At 33.3% G+C, this 18110-nt stretch overlaps 1 protein-coding gene across 1 annotated transcript in view; it reads left to right on the top strand.

Annotated features, from left to right (window-relative positions):
• The window catches only part of LOC134233935 (cytoplasmic FMR1-interacting protein 2-like), a 50067-nt gene that overhangs the window by 29958 nt on the left and 1999 nt on the right, over window positions 1-18110 (top strand). Inside the window, exons 30-40 of the mRNA XM_062715996.1 lie at window positions 3949-4080; window positions 7739-8041; window positions 8426-8641; window positions 9126-9217; window positions 9312-9361; window positions 10534-10603; window positions 10741-10919; window positions 15637-15758; window positions 15935-16008; window positions 16287-16338; window positions 17830-17988. Coding sequence (XP_062571980.1) covers window positions 3949-4080; window positions 7739-8041; window positions 8426-8641; window positions 9126-9217; window positions 9312-9361; window positions 10534-10603; window positions 10741-10919; window positions 15637-15758; window positions 15935-16008; window positions 16287-16338; window positions 17830-17988 — 1449 coding nt within the window. The remainder of the gene's footprint in view (window positions 1-3948; window positions 4081-7738; window positions 8042-8425; window positions 8642-9125; window positions 9218-9311; window positions 9362-10533; window positions 10604-10740; window positions 10920-15636; window positions 15759-15934; window positions 16009-16286; window positions 16339-17829; window positions 17989-18110) is intronic.

The following is an 18110-nucleotide window of genomic DNA, read 5'->3' as shown; positions in this document are numbered from 1 at the left end:
GAAGACCACATGCGGCAAGCGTTTTAATTTCATCACCTTTTGTATAAGTTTTTGAATAAATACTGCTTCATACGAATACAAAAAAAACAATTTTTCAAAATGCTACTCCTGTTTTTGTCTTTCAATATAACCTGGCACACAAGACGATACATAATTTTGTGCATCGGTTTATGATTTCCCGTGGTTACTAAAAATGAATTTCTGTGAAATTCTGGCTACTCCTCCTACAGTTTTGATTTCAGTATAACTTGGCACACAAGTAGACTACACTAAGATACATAATTCTGTGCGTCAATTTCGAAACTACATAGATTTCTGTGAAATTCTTTCGCAACTTTTTAATATCATTTTCAGAGGTTTTTGATTTCATTGTACTTGTGTGTTCTTTCGACAATCAAAATATTACTTGACACAAGTTTCAACATAATAATTTTGCAAAAATGACCAATGCTACTCCTCCAAGTGCAATTTCAATATAACTTGGCACACACCTCAATTATGTGTCCGGTGTTGCCATGGTTACTAAAAATAGAAATTTCGTTCTTTTAACATGCTACTCCTCCTACAGTGTGTAAATATAATTTGTGCATTGTACATAATTCTGTGCATGCAATTATGAAGATTTTGTGCTCTAAGTGTTGTGAGAGGAGTTGACACATAACAATTTCGATGGGTGTTGCCTATATGTGAAATTCCTTAAAACACTATCCCGTTTTGGTCTGATTTCAATTTAACTTGGCACACAAGTAGACTACACTAAGATACATTAAATAGTGCAATTTTGAATGATGTTGCCATTAGTACTAAAAATAGAAATGTCCGTGAAATTCCTTTAAAACATCACTCCTTCTACAGTTTTGGTCTGATTGCAATGGCTTCTTTTCTTATCCTTTGTTATAAGTACAAACCAGTAGAGCTACAGTCTCGACAGAGACTTCTGGTTTTTTAAGGTATTTTCTGATATCAAAAAAGAAATTCTTGATATCAATAATTCGAATTCTTGTTATCAAAAAATATTTTTTATATCAAAAAATAATTATTGATATAAAAAAAATATATTTTTTGATATCAGAAAATCTTTTTTTGATATCAGAAACTCGAATTCTTGATATCAAAAAATCTGATATCAGAAATTCGAACTTTTGATAGCAAAAAATCTTGTTTATTTTCTGATATCAAAAAATATATTTTCTGATATCAGAAAATATTTTTTGATATCAAAAAATAGAATTCCTGATATCACAAAATGATTTTGATATCAGAAAATACCTTAAAAATATGAAAACGGCGCCCCATACGATATTCCCGAACACTTTTTCAGGCGGATTCATGTTTTTTTCCTAAACATGGAATCAACAACTTTCTTTCTGGGCAAAAAGTATAGCTCTCTCTCTCTCTCTCTCTCTCTCTCTCTCTCTCTCTCTCTCGTTTTCGCTCGACATATCCGTTAATTTGTTTTATTTGCAAAAGATGGAAAAGTCCCAAAACCCACACACAAAATTATTATTTATTTATCACTCCCCCCCTTTCATGATACTATTGAAATATTCATTGAAAGGCTTGTTGGCCCCTCCCCATGTACATGTGTAAGACATGGTAATTTAGAATTTTGGTTGTGAATGGAATTTGACCCCCCCCCCCTTTTTTTCAAAGAATTGATGTTTTTCGTGTTTGGTCAAATTTCTTTTTCCGTATTTTTTTCCTCTGGCTACCCCCCCCCCCCCCCCCTTCTTCCTACTTTTTAATTTAAACCGATACGACTGTGCGTGTCTATTAAATACCGGTACATTGTAATTGCTTTTCTATCGTGAGGGTGAATGTACGAGTAAAGTTCGTGGACAACATTGATAATTACTGACAAACATTGATACAATATATGAAACTACTATTTTCATTAAATTCATGTTTCATTTTATAAATATGCAAGTTTTCAACAAAAACAAAGCACAAATAAATATATTTTTATCGGATAAAAAAAGATACACGCTCATACCCGGAGCACTAAAATGGAAATTCTTGACTTTACCCGACGTCTAAAGCATTATATGAGTACATGTTACTTCTCTCAATATAGTAGTCACCGTTTAACTCAATACATTTCTTATGTCGCTTTAACTAGTCATAAATGCACAAAATGCCCAGGTTCCATACGTAAAATAACATTTAACAATGTCTGTCTCATATCCTGCAATCCTCCTGCAATCCTCCAACCTCTGTCCGCGTAAAAATGATTTTATTTACGGAAATGCGGTAGAGTCACGTTACGAATTTCATTTTCACAGCACTGCAATCTCGGAATGATGGTTTTCCTTCATGCATGTCATCCTGTAAACTGCTCCTTCCGTCCGAAAATATCATATGCCACTTATATACTAATGTATGGCTTCTTTTACTATGTTTTTCCGATTGTTTACAAAATGTATTGGTCTCTGTAGCTGCTTATTCGATGTCTACGCAGAATTTTAATTCTGCTGACTGCTCCACCTATTCCGAAAACGTCCCTTTTTGAACAATTTCGATCCTGTCTTAATATGTTCTAACTTTGATTGCTCAGCCATTTTACAACTTTGAATGTTCAAATTTTGCAGGTTTGAAGTGATAACTTCTGTCAACCTCATAAAGTAAAAGTCATCCAGATTTCAGCAGAATTTTATAAAATACAAATGAAATTTATAAAGTGATAAATAATTTTTTAATTAAAATTTTGCGGTGCTCAGGGTCTCCATTCCAAGTCTAATTATGAAGCCATAATTGTAATTAAACATTTGAAATTGAATCAGATTTTACATTTCTCAATTCACATTTAGTAAAGGATTAGAAATATGCTAATAATAAATATCAATGCCGCAACTTTTATTCAATTCTTAGCTTGTCCACGAACTTTACGGACAACCCTCGTATGTATTGTTTAATAACTTTATAACACTCCTATTGCATGTCTGGTTTTGACATTGATTGGGAAGGGTTCAGAGTTTACTGTGTTAATTAATTATGACATAAACCAATTTAAAGTTGTTGGGAAAGAGTGCGGTTCCGGTGGCCAACTGTAAGGGATATCCGTCTTTCAGATTGTGCAAGAAAAATCGTTTAACGGATCAAAACTGCTTTGAATATAATAAGATATATATTCCATTAAATGTATTTATCATTTTATATTTACATTTCCAATGTCTTTGTCCGAGATAATATTACAAACTGTAAATGCACTTTATTTTCCCATCAATGTATTGGCGCGGTTCCAAAAAAAACCACGTGCAGGGCGGAACAAACAGATAGACAGAAGCAGGGTTTGGAGCACGTGGATTGGAGGAATCAAAGCATGTAAATATAAGGAATAACTCAGATTTTTCATTTTCATGAAGATGATCAATCGATTGGCTTGCGTGATAATTTTATGCATAAACGCCTTCGGCGTTTATGCAAATTATCACGCAACCCAATCGATTGATCACATCATGAAATCGAAAAATAAGACAGTTATTCCTTAAATAGAACATTGGGGGGGGGGGTGCCCGGGGGGGGGGTGTTAAAAAAATAGTTGAAGGGCAAGTTATTAAAATTTTAAAAAGCCAAACTGTAAAGGTTGTTTTTTTTGTGGTGGGACATGGAGAAATAAAAGTCTGGCTAACCAAAAAAAAAAAATTAATCTATTTCGGTTTGGGGGGCGGGGTGATAATTTATGCTAAATTAAAAAAGAATAAATATGCAAGTTAAGAGGGAGGGGGTAATTAATAAGTAATACAATTCTTCGAAAAATGTGTCTTTTTTCAAATGTTGAATTCCTTTTTTGAAATTTATTTATCTATTTTAATTTTTTTGCCGTACATGGGCAATTTATTTCTCGAAGGAATTATGATCGGGCGCGGTATTTTGATGAAAGACGTTCACGTGATGTCCAGTGAAATATTGTTACTTCACTCTCACACAGATGACAAAGTACAAATGTAGCCTCTCGAGACGATGGCAAAGAGAATGACAAAGTGTATAATATGCCTTGGCATATTTGGCTTAGTTTTTTTAATCGCTGGATGTGTTCTTATTCCTGTTTTAAAGAACTTTATAGATTCTAAAATTAAAGAGGTTTGTACAATATTATGAATATGTGAACAGGTTAGGTTAACCTGTGTGAAACTTGTTACAATACATTTCACAAAATGCGCATGTAATATGTAGATGTATCTTTAATGATGATGTACATAAAAGAAAAGGATTGCTATTTAAAATTCACGAAGAAACGCGTAAATTATGAATAAAGTGTGGAGTTAGAGGGAACTTAATTGATCAAATAGACTTGGAGTGCATATAGGCACTCCCTAGTACCAGCTTATAAAACACTTTTTAATAGTTATAATAAATAGAATATACTCAATGTTTTGTTGGATGTGGAGTTTCTTTTACAAATGTGACTGTATTTTTTTCCTCACATTTTAAAATACTGTCTCATGAGTGAAATAAATTCCATATCAAATGCATTAATTGAATTTTCTGTTTGATTTTTAATTACTGTAGACGTACTTTATTTCACGGGGTCATAATTCCGCGGAATCTCAATTTCTGTTTAATCCACGGGTTGAAAATTACGCGGATTTCTTAGACTGTCACTATATGCCTTACATTTATATTAAGTACGCTTTGACAAATTTCCGCGTAAAATTTGTGACCGCGTACATAGCGTAAATTAATATCACACGGAAAAAGTACTTCTACAGTAGTTATTTTTATTAATCAATTTCATTTTTAGCCCACCTGAGCCAAAGGCTCAAGTGAGCTTTTCTGATTGAAATTTGTCTATTGTCTGTTGTATTTATAGTTGTTGTAAACTTTTTACAATTTCATCCTCTTCTCAAGAAGTACTGGGCCAATTTCAATCAAACTTGGCAAAGAGTATATTTTGGTGAAGGTAAAGTTTATTCAAATGAAGGGCCACGCCCTCCTCCAAGAGGATATAATTAGGAAATGACAAAAAATCAATGGCATCATTGAAATATCTTTAGTGTTGTCAAATCGGTTGAAACTCAGAGTCGATTAATCGGTAACATTGGTTGACTCTAACCGACTGATCATCGGCCAATAATCGAATCGGTAACCCTTTGCATAAAATAGGCATTAGATTTTATAAAAATTAGAATTTTATTGTTAAATAATGTAAGTAAAGATGCATTGTACAGATCAAAATTCTAAAAACAGTATATGCAGTTTGATTAACGATTTCAGTAATACAGATTTTTGCATGATTAGGAATTACTTGGCCTGGGAAAAGTAAGCATTGACAGATCAGGTTTTAATTTACATGATTATCTAAAATGTATATGGAATTAATTTTTTAAACTGTTATAAGACATTTAATATAATTGCAAATTCCTTGTGATTCCGTATGAAATGACAGGTGAATTCCCCCAAATACTGAAAATTGATATATTTTATTTAAACAAGTAGTTTAGTTTCTTCAGTTTAGAAATACAAATATCATCTTTTGATTTATTTTTAAACAGATTTTAAGTACATGTATTGTAAAATAGTAAAGGACAACTCTTGAAAGATATATATTTTGATAACAAGAGCCTGTTCTTGAAATAAAAGTGAGAAAACTGTAAAAAAGATATGTGCTGAAATATACCGATTAATCGATTGTTAAAATCTCCTATCGATTGTCTAAAATCGACAGCCTTTCCGACCGATCATCGATTATAAATCGATCATTGTGACAACACTAAATATCTTCCTCTCAAGATTTAACTAATGGGCCAGAACAGATGAAACTCAGGTAGAATAGATTCAAATTTGTTCACATCATGACCCCCAGCGGTTGGGTGGGGCCAAACTGAATGATCGAAATTAAACTTAAAAATATATAGGAAAAATCTTCAAAAGTCTTCTTCTCAAGAACAGCAAAGCTATGATTGGTCATACTTATATGGAACCATCCTCAGATTGTACCCCATTATTAGCAGACCTATTTTTGTATTCATATGAAGCAGAATTTGTCCAAAATTTATACACGCAAAGAAGAAAACACTTCCTCTGATTTAGATATATCGACAACGCATTGTCAATTAACAATGGTTATTTCCATTCTTATGTTTATACGATATATCCTTGAAATAAAAAAAAACACAGAGTTTAGCACATCTGTGTTTTATATTTATATATATTACTTGAAGAAGATGTTAATGCTAATCTAACAACCAAGCTTTATGATAAGCGCAATGATGTTAACCTTTTTGCCAGCTTTCCTTACTTATGCAGCAATATATAGCTTCATCACCTGCAAACGGAGTTTACATATCTCAGTTGATTCGATTCGCTAGAGCATGCTCTACATATGTACAATTTCTAAAACGAGGTGCATTATTGACAAGTTGGTAAAAAAGAATATCAACAGTCTTGTTTAAAGTCATCATTTTAAAACTTTTATGATCGATACAATGACCTTGTCTGCAAATACAATTTATCATTAAATCAAATGCTGATCAACTGATGTTTTTCCTACTAATTGTTAGGCCGTTTTCATATACAATCTGAACTGTCGAAGGATTTTTCCGTTATTTCCCAATCTTGACAAAGAGCACACCATGTTGTGACTGGTCAGCAGAGGATGCTCACTCCTCCATGGCACCTGATCCCACCTCTGATGTTTTGGAAGCTGGTCCATGTTTGCTCTGCTTCAATTTTGTATTTTTTAAAAGACCTTTAAGCTTGAATACTGTTTGTTATCTCCATATATTTCATGGAAGAGATAAAAAAAATTAAATGTATATGTTGAAAATATTCTTTAAACCATGCAGATAACATCAAATTACAGTTATTTTAAATTACAAAAAAGAATAAACATGTATTAATACAGAAGAAATATACATAATAAAATATTTTTAGATAGGCTCCTTAACATGTAATATTATTTGTATATTTCCTTCCAAAAAAAATCATTACATAACATAAAGTGAATCTCTAATTAAGTGTCTCTGCTTATTGTAGAGAATTCCCTATACATGATTACATGTATTACTAAAACTGACTTTTTCAGTTGATAATTGATGTAAACATTTATACGTATGTACATGTTCTTGATCTTTACTAATAGTACTTTTTAAATATGCAATTTCCTGTACTCTCATGCTCATGATCAGATGATAAAGTGAAAAACTCAAAATAAAGTAGAAACTGATTTTCTTTTAGTATAGCTAGATGTTCAAAAATCACTTATGGTGATGATAAATGAGTGCACACAAATGATAAAAATATACAAAAACCCTTAAGTTTTCATAAGGCGCTTGAATTTATGAATTACCTAGTACATGTATAAAGAGTTAAATATTCTAATATGGCTAATTCTAATCAACTATTTATCAGTTAATTTAGTCTAATTTTGTATCACAGATTTTGGCAGATTTTTAAAAGATGTGAGGCTTGAAGACACAAAATCTAAGAGGCCTTAGATTCACTTTTTTGACCATATCTCTTGTCATTATCAACACATTATAACTAAATAATAACAGCAGTTCTCAAAGATTTGTCATTTTAAATTTATAAATTATTAATCTTATTTTGATGAACTTTTGCACAGTAGTTACATAGTTATACATCTGAGGATGCTTATTACCAGCAGATGATATGAATATATCCTCTATTTAAAGAGGTATGGCCATATTTAGATTTTCAAATGGAGTCCAGTTCCAAAATAAAAGCGCCCTTAAACTAGAATTTGACAATTATATCTTCATTTTTTTTTCTGTTTTAGTCAATAGCTCTGAAGAAAGGAACAGACACATACAACACATGGTTAGAGCCTCCAGTCCCGATATACTTCCAGATCTACGTACAAGATCTACAGAACCCTATAGAGGTCGTCAAACATGGCGCCAAGCCGTCCTTTGTAGAGAAAGGACCGTACACTTATAGGGAGCATAGGAAAAAGTGGCAGATAACTCCTCATGTTAATGGAACTCTCTCATACAGAGAAAACAGGAGCTTTGTGTTTGATCTGGAGAAATCAGTGGGGCCACACGAGGAAAATTTTACCACTGTTAATCTCATCATGGTGGTGTGTGTTTCAAAAATATTAAAATCTAAATGCGAATGCTAATTATATTATTCAATTTTCTGTTGAAAGGGCATTTTATAATGCAAAATATTTGTTTTTCCTTTTATACATGATATATCACTTCGAAGTTGTATTTGCTTGGTCATCATTGGATACCCATGGATGAGCTCATCTTCAACTCATGACCTGGAGTAAAAATTGAGATCACCCATGGTTATCTAACAATAGTGCTTGATATGTTCATTTATAAACATGATGTATCACTTTGTACATGTCTTTGTGTGTATACATTTGCAAAAATATGAAGCATAAGAAAGGAATGCTTCATGCATTTTTGCACAGAGTGAAATGTTAAAAGTGAGATACACATATTTTTTGTTACAGACTATAGCTGATATAATTAGGAGGGAATATTCCTGGATTCAGGAGCTGGTCGAGATCGTGCTGGACTGGGGGGATGACAGTAACCTGTTCACGACCTTGTCTGTCAAGGACATTATGTGGGGTTACGAGGATCCATTACTGAAAAAGGTCAAGGACATTGTGCAGAAATACATCAATACCACTGAATTTGATGACAAATTTGGTTTGTTTTACAAGGTAAATGGTTTTGTTTCTCTGTAACTTTTTGTAACTTCATTTACCTACCTGGACATGCCCTTAAGGTTGATATGAATTAAATGGAAAGTCTGTTCCTTTATCATTGCTATATTTATTAGTTAAGGCCACATGAAATGAATGTTAGATTCTCATCCCTCACCACCCTTCTGATATTGTTCTACTGTAGCAGTTTTTTCTGGTTTACCTTGGTAATAATGGATTTTTTTTTTCAAAAAAAGAATAGAGAATAATCAGACCATGTATACCTGCTATAGCATTGCAGAAATTAAATTTGTGAAATTGAAACTGTAAATAATCCTTTTTTATACTCAATTTAGCACTAAAGAGTGTGTGTATTTGGAGGGGGTTTATAAATCTATCTATACCATTCAATGTTTTTTTAAAATCAGAGTTTTGTTTATTTTTTATGGCCAAAGAAGATATTGATAGTAGTATAAATGCAAGACTTTATTACTATTTATAGCAAAATGGTACAGATGATGGGCTGTATACCATATTCTCAGGAACAAAGTCATGGAAAAATTTTAATGAAATTCAGCTGTGGAATAAAGAAAGGTAAGTTAAATGATAAACCAAATTGATTCTTAATTTCATCATTAAGTAATGATAGCCTTTTTTTCATTTACACGTAATTCTCTTTAATTTGTAGCACTGTTCCCTTCTGGAGTACACCTACATGCAATATGATAAATGGAACGGGTAAATATAAGACTGTGTCTCTGTTACATAATATATTAATTATGGCATGTCTATTTCCAAGTACTCCTTGTAATGATTTTCATATTTTGGTGACTTAGTGTGAAGCACATTATTCATCCACGAAATTCATGATGCCAAATTGTACATGTAAGTTTTCATAGATTTGAAATGCTTAAAAACTGTTGGACAGTACTTTGGCCTTTTTTCCACCAAATTTTCATGAGATTTTGTATAGGAAATATTGTTATTTAAAATGTGAATCCATGAACATGTAATTTTAAGATGAAAGGTTTCTTTAATGCTGCCTAGGAATGTCTGTACACTTTGGAATTTTCTAAATTCATCATACATGTACCTGTTATTAATTCTACCACTTGAGGTGGAAGTCTACAGCCTTTTTACTCTATCTCCCACCTACCGCATTTATTAAAAAATCTACCGCTTTTCTACATGCTTTGGTAGCCATTTTTTTTAACCAGTTAGATATGTAAATGATGTTTTTGTCTACTTCATTGCAGTTGATATTTGATCTAAATTGATTAAAATTATTTTGAGGTCATATTTATTTATACATGTAAATAAATATATTTTCTTGAACTCAAAAGTGAAAACATAAAACTGCCTGAATGCACCCTCTTTCCATGTCTGAAACTCCCTCTTTTTTATCTTGCTCTTTATATCATATGTACAAAAACTATGGATATGTGTTTAATGGAATCCTGAGTAACACACTTCAATATTATTATACCCCCCGCTTGAAAAGCGGGAGGGTATATAGTAATTGTTAATTCCGTCCATCTGTACATCCGTCCGTCTGCCATCTGTCCGTCCGTCCGTCTGTTATGCTTTGGGGTACCCATCTCTTATCCGCAACTCCTCTCATACCACTGAATGAAATTTGATGAAACTTTCACAGAATCTTTATTACATATTGCCATTGTGCACCTCCTATTTTACTTTTTGATCCGACACATATTTTGGGTTTCCCGGTCACAGCAAAACATGGACTTTGTCATTATAACTATATGGAGGCGGGGGGTATCATTTAGTGAGCTCATCACTCACAGTACCTCTTGTTCTTATGTAAATGTTTTGGAAAACATTTATTTGATTAAAAAAGTGTAGATAAGCATTAGGATTTTCTTGAAAGCTGGTTTGTCTTATCTTGATAGATGGAACAATCTTTCCACCTTTTGAAGATAAAGGCAGAACTTTGTACATTTTTTCTTCCGACATTTGCAGGTAATTTTAAACATCATTGTTTTAATTTTAAAAAATACACCATTTACATCTTATTTTGATAAATTCTGTATAATAAACTGGACGTTATACATTTGAATAGCATCATATGTAATTGTTCATATCATATGGCATTGTAGATCTATATACACTGTGTATCAGAAAGAGGTCAAACTTAAGGGCATTGATCTGCTGAGATTTGCTGTTCCACCCCGAGTATTTCTCAATCACAAACTGAACCCAGATAATGAGGGGTTCTGTACCCGCCCTGATCTATGTCTGCCCTCGGGACTCCTCAACGTAAGCACATGTAGACAAGGTAAGTCATTCATTAAGCACACCTGAAAATAAGTGTCTTCAACACATATCAACACCTAAAAACAAAGTAGGTATCCTAAATATTAACACCTTTGAACAAAATAGGTGTCTTAAATATTAAAGCTGATTTCAATAGACCCAACGGATTACCCTGTTTGTGACGTGCTAACGCTCTGCTTGTCGAAAGGTGTAAATACTACATCACATTGACACCACATCAAAGGAAGTAGCCTAGATCGCTTCTCTCCCATGCTAAAGTCGGTCAGCTGCACAGCGGCGACGTGAAACGGTTTACAAAAGGGGAAAGACAGCACAAATCTTATTAAACAGTTGGAAAAGAGCATTATTTATATTATATGCATTTTTAATCAATAAAATTTGAGCGTTTCCCCCTGCCTTCCCTCTTTACGATTTCTCTCAAATACTAGTATATGCATAGAGACTCAGAGGGGGCTCCATTTTTCAGCAGTATTTTGTACTAAATTGCAACAATCTCAGAATGCATAGCTTGGATTGATACGCATAACCAATAAATGCAATGATCAATGACTTATGCACTACTTGATTTTTATGCGCCCGGATCGATAGATCCGAGGCGTATATTGTTTTTGTCCTGTCTGTCTGTCTGTCTGTCTGTTTGTTTGTCCCCAAACTTTAACCTTCGCCATAACTTTTGAACCATGAAAGATAGAGACTTAATATTTGATATGCATACTCCACTAATTAAGCTCTTTCAAATGACACCAAGGTCAATGATCTTGTGACCTTGACTGTGGCCTATATGCTAAAAATAGTTTTTTTCTGCAAAATTTAACCTTCGCCATAACTTTTGAACCATAAAAGATAGAGACTTCATATTTAGTATGCATATTCTACTAATCAAGTTCTTTGAAATGACACCAAGGTCAATGACCTTGGGACCTTGACTGTGACCTATATGCTAAAAATAGCTTTTTTCGAACTTTGTTGCTGCCTGGCGCATAGTGTTTCACAAACACATCTTGTTATACATGTATGCAAATATGAAAAAGATAAATTTTGCGATAGAATGAAATAATCGACCAATTTAAATATTAGTAATGGACTGAAAAAAGTCATAAAATGGTTTCGTTGATTAATTCAAATTTTAAACACATTTAACTATGCTGGTAATATTCAAGAAAGAGATTGGTACTGTCTACTCCACTTTTTTTACCCAACAAACAAGCTGTACGATCGTATGTTGCAGCTAACCGACTTTAGCTCGGCTACTTCCTTTGATCTGGTGACAATGTGACGTAGTATTTAAACCTCTCGACAAGCAGAGCGTTAGCACTTCACAAACAGCGTAATCCGTTAGGTCTATTGAAATCAGCTCTAAAACCTAAAAGCAAAAAAAAGTATCCTCAGTATTCTAACACCTTTGAACAACAGGTGTCCTCAACAACAACATCTTTGAACAAAAAGGAGTCTTCAATATAAACTTATTTGAACAAAATTGGTGTCCTCAATATTAAAACGTAAACAGAATCAGTGTCCTCAATATTTACACCTGTAAAAAAACAGGTGTTCTTAATATCAACAGAATTCAACACCTATAACAAAAATCAATGTCCACAATGTAGATACCTATAAAAAAAAAGGTGTTCTAATTGAACAAAATATGTGCCCTCAATATTAACACCTATAGAGTAAGTATAGACTAAATAGGGGTCCATAATATTATCACCTATCAACAAAATAGGTGTCCTCAATATTAACACCTATGACCAACATAGGTGTTAAAGTATTAAGTTCATTGAACAAAATATTTGTCCTCCATATTAACATCTATGAACAAAATGGTTATCCTTAATTTTAAGACCTATAAAAAAAGTAGGTATGCTCCATATTACCACCTATAGCTAAAAGGTGTTCAAGTATTTTAAAACCACAATATTAACACCTATCAACAAAATTGGTATCATCAATATCAACACCTTTGAAACAAGAGGCCCATGGGCCACATCGCTCACCTGAGCACTGTGGCTAGGAAAAAGTAGAAATTGGTTTATTATTGAAAAGTTTAAATCCAAAAGTAGTCCCATGACCAATTATGGCTTTGCTATTCTTGAGAAGATGATTTTTCAAGAATTTTCCTATATATGTCTATGTAAAACTTTGATTGGCCATTGTGGCTCAACCCTACCCCCAGGGGTCATGATTTGAACAAACTTGAATCTACACTACCTGAGGATGCTTCCATATGAATATGATCAATTATGGCTTTACTATTCTTAAGAAGATGATTTTTAAAGAATTTTCTCATACATTTCTATGTAAAACTTTGGTCGGCCATTTTGGCCCCACCCTACCCCCAGGGGTCATGAATTGAACAAACTTGAATCTACACTACCTGAGGATGCTTCCACATAAATATGATCAATTATGGCTTTGATATTCTTTAGAAGAAGATTTTTAAAGAATTTTCCTATATATTTCTATGTAAAAATTTGGTCGGCCATTGTGGCCCTGCCCTACCCCCGGGGGTCATGATTTGAACAAACTTGAATCTACACTACCTGAGGATGCTTCCATATAAATATGATCAATTATGGCTTTGATATTCTTGAGAAGAAGATTTTTAAAGAATTTTTCTATATATTTCTATGTAAAACTTTGGTCGGCCATTGTGGCCCCGCCCTACTCCCGGGGGTCATGATTTGAACAAACTTGAATCTACACTACCTGAGGATGCTTCCATATAAATATGATCAGTTATGGCTTTGTTATTCTTGAGAAGAAGATTTTTAAAGAATTTTCCTATATTTTTCTATGTAAAACTTTGGTTGGCCATTGTGGCCCCGCCCTACCCCCAGGGGTCATCATTTGAACAAACTTGAATCTACACTACCTGAGGATGTTTCCCCATAAGTTTCATCTTTCCTGGCACAGTGATTCTTGAGAAGAAGATTTTTAAAACATACCACCAAATTTTCATTAATTCCCAATTATCTCCCCTTGAATGAGGGCGTGGCCCTTCATTTGAACAAACTTGAATCCCCTTTACCCAAGAATGCTTTGTGGCAAGTTTGGTTGAAATTGGCCTAGCGGTTCTTGAGAAGAAGTCGAAAATGTGAAAAGTTTACAGACAGACAGACAGACGGACAGCTGGATGGACGCCGGACAAAATGTGATCAGAAAAGCTCACTTGAGCCTTCGGCTCAGGTGAGCTAAAAATGGTTGTCTTCAATGTAACACCTATCAACAAAATAGATGTCCTCAATATTACACCTATCAACAAAATAGATGTCCTCAATATTAACACCTTTGAACAAAAAAGTGTCCTCAATATTTACACCTATCAAGAAAAAAGGTGTCCCCAATATTAAAACCTGTAACCAAGGTATACACCCTAACAACAGCACAACTAGACCTGATTTATAAGTCTCTTTAATGTTATCAATACAGATATGTGTTAAGATTTTCTTCACCTGTTGACACAATTGTATTTTCATTCTAAGCCTTTATACACAGGGTTTATCTTGTGTGTCACATTTTGTACATCAAAACAGTCGGTGTACATGACCTCAGGATATAAGATAAAGGAGGATGCTGTATGTATACCATTAAATGGCTATGTAAAAGCACTCTTACACTGATAATGAAAGTACATTAGCTCTAAAGACACTATTTATCTAGGCAGTGATCTTCCCACCTATTACAGCTTTAACACTATACAGGAAAAAAAAAACGATGATGAATAAAAAAAAAACAGGGGAGAGGAAGTATGGGGCATTATTTCAATGAAAAGTCCTCTACAACTTTTTAAACTTAACATTTCAACTGATTAAGTCATGTTGATTTTTATTAATATGAGAAAACACACAGTGAGTATAATTCTTAGAAATGAAGAATCTCCCCCCTTAAAGTTCATCGATACTCTGATAAGAGAGAAAACTTTTAATGACATTAATGTCTATTATTCCTTTTTAAGTTTGTCAAGTTGAAGTGTCTTTTCTGTCCAATATTCCCCAAAAGCTATGCTATAATTGTTTGTATTTTACTTATAAAATACCAGTACATTCTGTTTGGAAAATCATAAATGTTAAAAAAGTATTATTTGAGTGAGCAGAGGGTTTATGAACCTTATTGTTACTGTCAGATTGAAAGGAAGAAATGATGTATTATGGCATGGAGTATATTTGGATGGCAGTTAGGAGTTGTTAATTGTGAAGTGTGTAGAAGTTGATAATGCTATATCACATTAAATGTTGTTCCATCCAAGGGCAGTTAAGCAGTTATTAGTTATTTTGTGTTTAATAATTGAGACTGCTATGTCACATTGACCATTGTCCACTCCAGGAGTAGTTAAGCAGTTATTAGTTATTTAGTGTACAGTTATTAAGGACAGCTATGTCACATTGACCATTGTCAACTCCAGGAGTAGTTAAGCAGTTATTAGTTATTTAGTGTACAGTTATTAAGGACAGCTATGTCACATTGACCATTGTCCACTCTAGGAGTAGTTAAGCAGTTATTAGTTATTTAGTGTACAGTTATTAAGAACAGCTTTGTCACATTGACCATTGTTCACTCCAGGAGTAGTTAAGCAGTTGTTAGTTGTTTACTGTACAGTTATTAAGGACAGCTGTGTCACATTGACCATTCTTCACTCCAGGAGTAGTTAAGCAGTTGTTAGTTATTTAGGGCTCAGTCAAAAGGAACATCTTTGTCACATTGACCATTGTCCACTCCAGGAGCACCTGTCATCATGTCTCAGCCCCACTTCCTCGCTGCTGATAAGGAGTTAGTACAGGACCAGGTCATTGGTTTAACTCCGGATCCAGAACAACACGGAACTGTTCTAGATGTAGAACCTGTAAGTTTAGTATTGATTAAGCCACGTACAGCATACAGAGGCCTTTTCTAGAACCTTCATAACTGTTCAAATCTCAAGAGTTTTTTTTTAAGTAAAATTCAATGTTCAATTGTAATAAAACCCAGCAAAATGTTATTGTTATTTTTTGTTATCTACTAATGGTTACTTTTTTTCAGTTAACTGGAGTGGTAATGAATGCACAGAAAAGGCTGCAGTTAAATGTCTACATCAGAAATGTGTCCCATATAAGGTTTTAAATGATTCTTGTTTTTTAATGCAAAAACAAATACAACTATTTCCTATAGGGCATGGCATTATCCAAAGCAATGTATTGCACATGTTATCAAGTAAAGAATGCTATTCATTAACTGTTACCTATCACCCTTGCATGTGCATAAAGTTTGCAATTAAAATCTGCAGGGGTTTTATCTGACAATTGATCTGTTCTTCTCAAAATCTCTTGATTAATGCATTTTCAGGTGGTAACAGAGAATTTTCCTTCTTTTCATAATTGTCTTGTATTTTCAGAGACACAGCTAACATTGATCACATATACTATCCAGTTCTATGGCTAAATGAGGTTAGTTTACCTACTGAATAATGACTATTTTATGCAGTTCCTGAAAGGTAGCAAATAAATTTCTGAGTTTTTAATTTCATGGGTTGTATAACTAAGCATAACACTGATAAGATAACCCATAAAATATGAATACAGTTTTCAAGGATATTTAGTCTTTAGCAAGGATATTTGACTATTAAAAATCCCAGGAAGTTTAGATATTCCTGTCATATTTTCCATGCCATGTATCTCAGAAATATTTTATGCCTCATTTTTTATTTCAAATAATGAATACATGAAATAAAGTGCCATCATGAAAGCATAATGCAAGTTTTCTCAGCTGAATAAGCCCATGGGTAACTTTAAATCTTATCCTTACCTAACATGGATAGATGTCATATGCAGCCTGCTGACAGCCAGAGTTACCTCTGGTGCTGGTTTTGACCTGCAAATCTTTGAACTCACTATGTTGGAGGATGTCCATTGCAATGTAACTAAAAACCTTTCCTGGTCCAAATCTTTCATAAATGTTGCATCTAGGGATGCACACTACCAGAATATTCATTTGGTATGACTATGCATACTTATTGATAACATTTTTAGCTCACCTGAGCCAAAGCCTTTATTAATGGTTGTTGCTGTTGTAGGCATTGTCTTTGTGTTTGGTTACAATTAACTTGGATTTATATAAGAATATATAGAAATATATCTTTTCTCAAGATATAGAACAGCTAATTTTTGATAAGACACACAAATAAAGAAGTTTCATCAGGTTGTGTAGATACTAGTTCATTCAAATCATGACTGCTGAGGATGGTTCAGGGACACATTAGGTGAATTAATTTTGCATCAAAAGCAGTACATGTATATGAAAAAAAATTTGAAAATCTCCTAGAAAAGCAAGCCAGGATAAGTTGGATTAATGTGAAAGTATCCCCAAAAGTGTAGATTCAAATTTGTTGAAAAGCATACTAAGATAATGTAGTGTTCAAATTCATTATTTGACCCCCCCCCCCTCAAAACCCCAGAGTAGTCTTACTACACTAGACTATCATCTTTAGGGGGGAATTTTAAGAAATCCTCTAGAGAATATTATTAGATATATTTATGTTAAATGATCCTTAATGTCGAAAAATATATACATGTAATTGAATACTGTAAAATCACATATTTTTGAGGAGTCAAAATTTTGTGGTTTGAGGAAAATATATTGGTTCATAAGGATTTGATTTCATGGTTGACAAATTGTTCAGTAGTAATATACGTATGAAATTGCAATACCTTGGGGACATAAATTCGTGGGTCTCTTCATACCTCGAAAATTAAACACCCCCCACGAAAACGAGTGATTTCACAGTAATTGATATGTTTGAGATGGAAATCAAATAATACAGCAATTCTTAATGGTAGATACTTTATACAATAATAAATTCTGACAATTGTTTAACTATCACTTAAACAGTATTTTTTTTTGTGGTTGATTGTACTAAGCTAGAACTTTTTGTGTGGTAGAGTGCTGTGATAGATGATAAAAGTGCTGAAAAATTTAAGAAAGAAGTGATGACTCCCATCAAGCTAACGGAAGCTGTGGAGTATGGACTGATAGTTCTGGGAGCCTTCATGATTATTTGCACAGCAGCTCTTTGTATTAAGCAAAGGGTATCTAGCAAGGTGGGTTAAAATGTTATAAGGAAATATTTTCACACTTTCACAGATCTCCTATTTTATCCACTCTTTATGTTGATCATTTTTCTATCTGTCAATTGACTGATTTTGTGGTTAAACATCATATC

Source organism: Saccostrea cucullata, unplaced genomic scaffold (assembly GCF_032062105.1).
Source record: "Saccostrea cucullata isolate Sc308-1 unplaced genomic scaffold, CSIRO_AGI_Scuc_v1 ctg226, whole genome shotgun sequence".
In the NCBI taxonomy this organism is placed as follows: domain Eukaryota; kingdom Metazoa; phylum Mollusca; class Bivalvia; order Ostreida; family Ostreidae; genus Saccostrea; species Saccostrea cuccullata.
The sequence above is the reverse complement of the archived record's forward strand: the minus strand, read 5'-3'. Positions and strand labels throughout refer to the sequence as shown.